General features: G+C 36.8%; 2 protein-coding genes across 2 annotated transcripts in view; one reads left to right on the top strand and one right to left on the bottom strand.

Moving 5' to 3' along the window:
* The first annotated feature begins 343 nt into the window (after nucleotides 1–343).
* Nucleotides 344–4,455, top strand: LOC135696652 (leucine-rich repeat-containing protein 72). The gene is made up of 8 exons (XM_065216120.2): nucleotides 344–408; nucleotides 921–994; nucleotides 1,286–1,355; nucleotides 1,757–1,952; nucleotides 2,415–2,504; nucleotides 2,943–3,110; nucleotides 3,428–3,479; nucleotides 4,009–4,455. Exons 1-8 carry the CDS (start codon nucleotides 394–396, stop codon nucleotides 4,175–4,177), a joined length of 834 nt encoding a protein of 277 aa, XP_065072192.2. The 5' UTR covers nucleotides 344–393; the 3' UTR covers nucleotides 4,178–4,455.
* Nucleotides 4,456–4,903: 448 nt separating this feature from the next.
* Nucleotides 4,904–8,007, bottom strand: part of LOC135696647 (TPR repeat-containing protein DDB_G0287407) — a 54,065-nt gene continuing 50,961 nt past the window's right edge. The window contains exons 22-25 of the mRNA XM_089113622.1: nucleotides 7,728–7,862; nucleotides 7,325–7,408; nucleotides 6,431–6,592; nucleotides 4,904–6,223 (exon numbers count right to left, since the gene is read on the bottom strand). Coding sequence (XP_088969748.1) covers nucleotides 5,708–6,223; nucleotides 6,431–6,592; nucleotides 7,325–7,408; nucleotides 7,728–7,862 — 897 coding nt within the window. The 3' untranslated portion in view covers nucleotides 4,904–5,707. The remainder of the gene's footprint in view (nucleotides 6,224–6,430; nucleotides 6,593–7,324; nucleotides 7,409–7,727; nucleotides 7,863–8,007) is intronic.

Here is an 8,007-nt window from a genome sequence, read left to right as displayed (position 1 = left end):
GAAAATAAATATGTCTTTGACTTTCTTTTCCAGCGTCGAAATCCTTTCGATTAGAAATTGTTCTGCCACCAAGAAACACCTCCCAAATAAACACACAGATGGTACAGACAGATGGTCCGAACTTGGTAGCAAAAGAATCGGAAAGTACTCCACTTCCTTAAACTCTGTGACGCTGTTACTCCTTCCTCAGATACTGATTTAAGTTTTGCTTAGCATCAAGCTGTTTTCTTCCAGGAAGCTTGTCTCTGAATTTCAAAATCAGGCGCAACTTCTCAAAGACCAAGTTGCACGAAAGCGTTTCCAAATCATCGCCTCGTTTTAATTTTACATCCTTCCCTTGGAATAGAGTCAGTTTTCATGGCAACGGATGAAAAGCGGTGATTTGTTATTAAAATGGCTGCTGAGAAGGTAGGTTTTCACAGAACTCTTTCAGATATAATCATAGACAAAGGGTTCTTTTTCAACTTGGCGAGAAATTATTTAAATGAGTTGTATTGATAACCCTGGATAATTGCGAAAGCATTGCTGCTTTAGATTTCGAAAGCATAGACAACGATAGGCCATATTTTCATATTACCAGTTCCTTGTTTTTTTCTTGTTGTTTATTTCTCATGCAGTTCTCATCTAGTTTTCTTTAAGATATACAATGAAACGTAGATGTTTTCTATTCCTTTTTCAATCTCCATAAAGATTCTATACTCTTCGATTTTAAATGATTCCTAGCATAAACTTGATGGGCGATAATACTACTTCTTTTTGCTTTATGTCACTAGGCACCTACCTCATTACAGATCAATACCTCATTAAAGATCCATGTTTGAAAGCAAAATATTGTTTGAGCTCGTCTTATAAGAAGCAGACAACCAATAACATGTCATAAAATAGATTTGCATGTTGTTACAAGCTGATTCATTTCCTAGGCTTTAGAGGAGCAATGTCGCAAGAAAGGGATCAAAAGAGCAACAGATGTTGAAGAACTTTATTTAGGAAAAAGGTAAACGTATTAACTTTTTATTGAAATGCAAATATTTTGTGACTATAGTGATTATTTTTGGTTGAAATTGCATAATTTAACACTGCAATGTATAACGATACGAAGTAGAACTCGTCATGGCTGTTGAGTGAGGTACCCTATTAGAGAAGCTTCCTCTAATGGTAATCTACAATTTGTGATTCCCATGAAAAACCTTTGAAAATGAATTTAGTATATTTTTACCTTTAAGCAGCATCCTCATTATCATGCCCATTTTTAAATAACAAATAATTTGATTATCTTTATTTGCAGCAATATCGAAGAAGCTCCAAATTTTGCAAAATTCAAGAACTTAAAAAGGCTTTGGTTAAACAAGAACCAGGTATGAAATGTTTGATTTGAGCTTCTTGCTTTTTTGAGTTTCACTATACAATAAGTCACTTGGTATACTTCTGTTGAGTTTTTATTGAAAATTTAAAAGATGTCACACATGATGTCAAATATCACTTAAAAAAGATCCTATTTTTGTAGAGTATAAACAATATATTATTTTTGTTTACTTTATATTAGGCTGAATTCAGCTAACTTTTTTATCTCTGCTAATTGAAAATGATTGATGGTAACACAGAAAAGCGGAAACTTACCATACTAAAGTACTTTTTGCCTGAAACTCCTCAGATATAAAGCGACGGATAATGACCAAAGACACCCAGAAAAATTACACTTTAAATAAAGAATATCACTGTGACAATTCACAATAGCTTGTTATGATGTTCATTGCAGCTTTATCGATTGCAAGGGTTGGAGTGCAATTACCATCTGACTGAGCTTTACTTAGAAAACAACATGCTTACAGAAATCAACGGAAGCATCCAGCAACTTACTTGCCTGCAGGTTTTATTGCTACATGGAAATCAACTTCAATTCTTAACTGATGTTATTCATGAACTTAGATACATGCAAAGTCTCAAAACACTCAGTAAGTGCGTTCGATTTTGAAGATAAATTTGCCAAGATGCAATATCTAACAAGCTTTGAATTGACCTTTAAATACCCCTCTATTTTGCTAAGAAAGACATTAATTTTCAATTACTTCTAGCAGTATGCATCAAACTCAAATAGTGTCGAGTCTAACATGAAAGAATAAAAGGGGTATCCATTCTTGGAAAAAGCACAAAATGAATCTTGAATGTCATGTTCACCAGTTGCTGGGCCTAGTCATTCGTCAAAGATGCAGTATCTAACAAGCTTTGAATTGACCTTTAAAGAACTCTCTATTTTTCTATGTTAGGTATTAATTTTCAGCTAATTCCAGTAATTTCCAGTAAAAAGAATAACTATTCTTGGAAAAAGCACAAAATGAAATATTGCCCATTAAAAATCATTAAGACTTCATTGCTTCATGGCTCTTTCATAAAAATCAAAACTTGTCTTTACCTAGATCTGTTTGGAAACCCACTGGCACAGGAGTATGGTTATAGGACCTACACTATTTTCAGCATACCATCACTTCAATTACTTGACAGGAAAGGTATGGCAAATATTTGCTTCTTGTATAATTTTCCGCGTTGATACCAATATAAGAATTCGTTCGTTACATATTAAAATTTCAATTTTCGTTCGTGTTAAGACGTCAACTACAATATACTTGAAAAGGATAGGGAAACATTTTGTGTAGATCACATGAAATGATTAAAAACACATTGTGCCCTCATCCTATACGCCTCGGATATATCTCGAGGTATATAGAATTAAAGAGCTTGACGAACAGTTCTTCAATGGTCTAGCAAACGCTGCTGCTAACATAAACCATAATTGTGTTTTCCGTAGATCAAAATTATCTAAGGTGGATTGGTTTTATCTTGCAATGAGAATTTGATCTTAAAGGCTTAAAGTATTCACGGCTCTGCGTGAATATCTTCCAGAAAATCAAGCAATATAATTTAAAACGTGAAATTCTTGTTTGTAGCTATATCTGGGGAGGAAAGGCAAAATTCTTCGAAGAAATATGATGCAGAGAGACAGCGAATGAAAGATTCTGTTGCATTTTGGAGACGAGCTGATGACGAAAGCACAGCAAACCAAGCACGATATTCTACCTCAACTTCTTGCTTGCGGACAAATATGACCCAAATATGTAAGAAATCAATTGGTCGAGTTTGTTCTGTCTCGTTATCAACATCATTCTGGTGCCCTCTCTAGTATAAAGCGTTTCAGAGCCTAAGTCTACCTACAACTTGTGGGAAATCAAATTGTGTTGAAGATTGTTGGTATTGTGAAGGTGCTATTGGCGATACATAAACCCTACAAAGCCAGCCCTCCTTCTATGTCAATTTTACTTTTCTGATTCTTATCTAAGCTAGCTTGAATTCATACTTTGATTTCTCTAAATAATCTGTCAAGGAACCCTAATATGCCACTGTGTATAAACTTATTTCCATTTCTGCTCATCAGACATTCCAAAACACGTGAAGTATGAGGAGGAGCTCGCAACAGATACTTCAAGGTAAATAACGCTATTCCTTACCTGTAGAAATGCAGCGAATTAAAGCCTTGTTAAATCGTCGAGCCATTACCAATTCATTAGCCTGCAAAATGCTGTAACACATCAATTGATCAGGTTTTGTTTCATATCTATATTTTTCTTATTCTGTACAACTTATTTGTTAATCCAATATTTTACATTATAATGTTGAGTCCATTATAAAGGAGAATGAATTATCGTCTTCTTTATAAACTAAAAATCACAACTATCTTATGCCGTCCACCGGTTGAATTCATCTGCCAAGAAATGTTTGGAGAGTTCTGGGTTAGAATATGGTCCTTTCATAACGGCTTAAGCATATCTTTCCATAGCAAAGCTCTCCTTATATTTTTTTTCTAAATAACGGAAGGCAATTTTGTCCGAAAATTTAATTTATCGCTAAAAAGTTTCAAAATTTCTCCCCAAAATTTCTTTTGTACAGTTGAGACATCAAATGTATGTGATATCCAATTTCATTAGTGTTTACATTAACGTCTCGTTTGTATCATAGCAACGAGCAAAAGCAAGAAGGTGACAGTACTGTAAATACCAGTGGTCAAAAGAGTAAACGAGCAATAATGCAGCTGAACAGGTTTGGGTGGATAGACATTCTAGAGGCGAGAACTAAGTCGAAAGATGCGACTCCAGAACCCTGCATATACACAACAAAGTTTAGATGACGTCATAGTGGAAATTAGTCGATATATATATCAGTTGCTTATTTGTATGTTGTTACTCACACCCTTTGAAAGAAAACCCACATATTCTGGTATTTTCTATCAATTGTTAGCGAAAACTCCTTTGTGAGACGTGTTACAGCAGCAAAATCATTTCTCTTAGACGATTTTAGCTCCTGCTAAGTATCATTGGGAATTTTTGCTTGCTTGTCAACACGTTATTTATTTTTTCTAATTTTTGTAAATAGTAGACCTTACTTCATTACCTATACTCACTTGTATTCTCTGTCTTGTCTCTAGAAATACCTCTGTGTTCTAATTCAATAGGGTCTTTAATGTTCAAAACCTTGCGCAAGTACCATCTCGACACGAAGGTTACAATAGCTTGTATAAGGTTTTTTATCTCATATGTATAACAATAAATAGAATAAACAGCAATGTTGACAATCGATCACTGGCAATGTCTCTCGTACTCTTCAAATCTCTCCTTCTCTCATTCCCAAGTACACACATATTTATTTAGGCTACAGTGTATAGAACAGGACGGTTCTAAGTTGCAACTTCGAGTTTCACACTTAATGCCATTATAATGCAACTGATTAAAGTTGCATACCTACTTATCTACATAAGTCCTGACACAAGCTTAAGTTACGTGCTCACTGCATGACAGGCCCTACAAATTAATGCGTAGAAAGGAAAAAAGGAGAAGATATTTTTAGAAATAAAACCTTTAGTATCCAAGCATCATCATCATGTTGATCAGCTATACGTTAGAAATTGTTAATATGATTAGAATCAATTTCATTATATACATAACAGACTTATATCTTTATATATAGCCATAAAGGAAATCTACAATACGTTAAACCTATCAAGTGATTTCTAATCTACCAAGGATGTTTTCTAACGCCTTTAATATAATAGACAGAGGGCCAACAGTAGGTACCTTTCACGGAAGATTTCTAATGCCTTCTGTATAATTGAAAAAGACAAAACAGTAAAGCAATGGTAAATTGAGCAAGCAAGCTAGCAGTTAGTGGTTCCTTCATGTATTAAGCATTTAGCAGCGTGTAGCCTTGTAAAAATTGTCAAGGGGACACATCTTGAAACATAGAAAAATTGTATGAAGTTTCCTTGCCATACAAGGTGGTAATGAACGACAAAGACATTGCTCCCTGTACAACTGTAGTTGAGTGGATTATCATGGATAAAGAAGCTTAAATAAAATGGAAATTCAGGGAACACAACGGGCTAAAAGATTGGGGAGGAGAAAATATGTGGAACTTATATCATTAAGATGTCATTTCCTCACTGTAACACATCTTAGCCCTTTCCAGAAAAATGCTGTTTCAATTTGCACTATTCAGAACAACCTAGGCACTACGGCATCGACGTTTAATTTTGTCTCCATTTCTCAGACGCAACTCGTTGCCATAACAACTAAAACTTAGGAAATCTAATTACTGTGCATGTATCACGGAAAAGTCACGGTGTGAATAAAATTTAAGCTCTTTTATTTCCTTGTTGTTGCTATTAACAACCGCCACCATCACCTCCGCCGCCACCATCACCACCGCCGCCACCATCACCACCGCCGCCACCTCCGCCGCCACTAGAATGACCACCTCCACCACTATCTCCAGCACCATGAACGCCACCGGCACCATGGCCACCATCGCCAGCATCTCCACCGCTATGCCCGCCAACAGCATTACCACCTGAATCTCCACCACCAACCCCAACTGCATTACCTCCATTCGGTCCGCCATCGCTGTTTCGAACCCCAGATGCCGCACTTCCAACTCTACTGTTGCGACCAGATGCCGCACTTCGAACTCTACTATTGCGACCAGATGCCGCACTTCCAACTCTACTGTTGCGACCTGCTGACTCCAATGAGGGCTCATCGGCCTTGGCCACCGACGCGGGTTTGCCTTCAGACTCTGGTGGTCTACCTGCGGCTTCCAGCTCCTGCTTCACTTTAGCAAATTTTTCACTGGCCAGAAGCTCACTAAGCTGTTCAGTTTTTGGATGATCATCGCCAAGAAGCTACAAATCATTAGCAAGCAAATATTTAGAAAAGGATTTCAAAGAATAAATTAAAAAAGGCTTGGCCTATATTACCAGAAAATATTTCAAAAGTTAGTGGATGTTTCAAGGTGACGTTTCAAGGTGACGTTTCAAGGTGACGAAAACGACGATTATGATGATTATTATTAAGCTGAAGATGAAATTATAAGTCAAATTTGCACTCACCATGTCATATACCTTTAAGCTTCTTTGATAATAAATACAGGCACTTTTCAAATCCTTGTCATTCTCCTCGTACATAATTGCAACCTTTTTGCAAAGTTCACCAGACAAAATATGATCTTCACCGTAGACTTGAAGACACATGTCACAAGCCGCAAGGGTGTACTGCAAAAAATAATTCAATTCAATTCATTTCATTTTCATACGTACAGCACCCCAGCTAGCGACAACGCTATCCAAATAAAAGCTAAAATTTAGTTGTGGGTTTATCTGAAAAAGCCTGTTTATAAAAGGAGAGTGTAAATTAAATCATCACTACAATTTGTAGTTCTTCTAAAGAAGTTAGGAATGAAGCATAGCAGCAAAAAATTCGAAGAACATTAAGAACTGGGGGGGGAGGGGCTAAAAAAGTTTGGGGCTCAACATGCTAAAGCAAAGTGTGAGATGATTTATTGTTGGTTTTTAGAACATTCTTGAGGGCCAGCTAATTGCTACATACTGTTAGGGTGACAGTCGGGGTGAAATTGGAAAGTGTCAGAGATGGGTTGGTTCCGTTATTGGGAAGCTTCCTTAACTACAAGGAGATCTGTTTTTGGCAGGTGAACGTTATAGAGAGGTTTCCGTTTATGACAGGTGTCCCTTAGTGGAAGATGTCCGTTATTAGGAAGTGTCCGCTATTGGGAGGGCTCCGTTATTGGAAGATATCCGTTTTTGGAAGAAGTCCGGTATTGGGAGGTGTCCGCTATTGGAAGATGTCCGTTATTGGGAGGTGTCCGCTATTGGAAGATGTCCGTTACTCGGAGGTGTCCGTAATTGAAGGTGAGCGTTATTCGGAGGTCTTTGTTATGAGAGGTGTCCGCTAAGAAAGTTTTAGAAAATTCAGTAAATCAAATATACCTTCTCCTCCGCCTCGTTGTCACAGTTTCGATAAATTCCTCCTTTGGCCATGAGAGCCTCTGCCTTATGTCCTCGGTCACCCATCTATAAACAGAAAGGCAAGTTTAAATGTCTTTTCGAATTGACCGTGTCAGGTAAGTCGTGCCATGAGGGCAGCAAAGTGATCGCACCCAGCCAAGCTACAAAAACTTTCTCCTTTCATCAATTAAAGAAAACATTTCTATCGCCAGTTTGCAATTCTTACTTCAAGGCTATACATTTGAAAAAAAATATGCACCCTTTACTTGTTTGTCCCCTTCCCTGTGTGTTATTGTTCCACAGGCCTCCATGCTAGCATGTCTAGTACAGTGCAAGCGATCAAATAAAGAAAAAATTTAAGGTAAAATCGAAGCAAACACGCAACCTGTTCAAAAATCGATATAGCTTCGTCTATAGCTTTGTCAGCTTCCTTGCGGATTGTATCTTTTCCAACAAACTCGAGATCAGCAACTCTTGCTAAGTGGTTTGTCATCATAATAAACGTTTCACCAAGCTTTATCTAAAAGATTCAAGTGTAACGGTATTAAACCATAAATATTGAGCCATATAACAGGAATAGTAGAATAATTTCTTAAGTTATATATAAGAAGAGAATTCATCACCACGTAATTGGCTGATATATAGAGGTATTTTATCAAAATAAT

Source organism: Rhopilema esculentum, chromosome 18, assembly GCF_057945365.1.
Source record: "Rhopilema esculentum isolate cy_ngs chromosome 18, ASM5794536v1, whole genome shotgun sequence".
NCBI classification, from domain to species: Eukaryota; Metazoa; Cnidaria; class Scyphozoa; order Rhizostomeae; family Rhizostomatidae; genus Rhopilema; species Rhopilema esculentum.
This window is presented reverse-complemented; position numbering and strand designations above follow the sequence as displayed.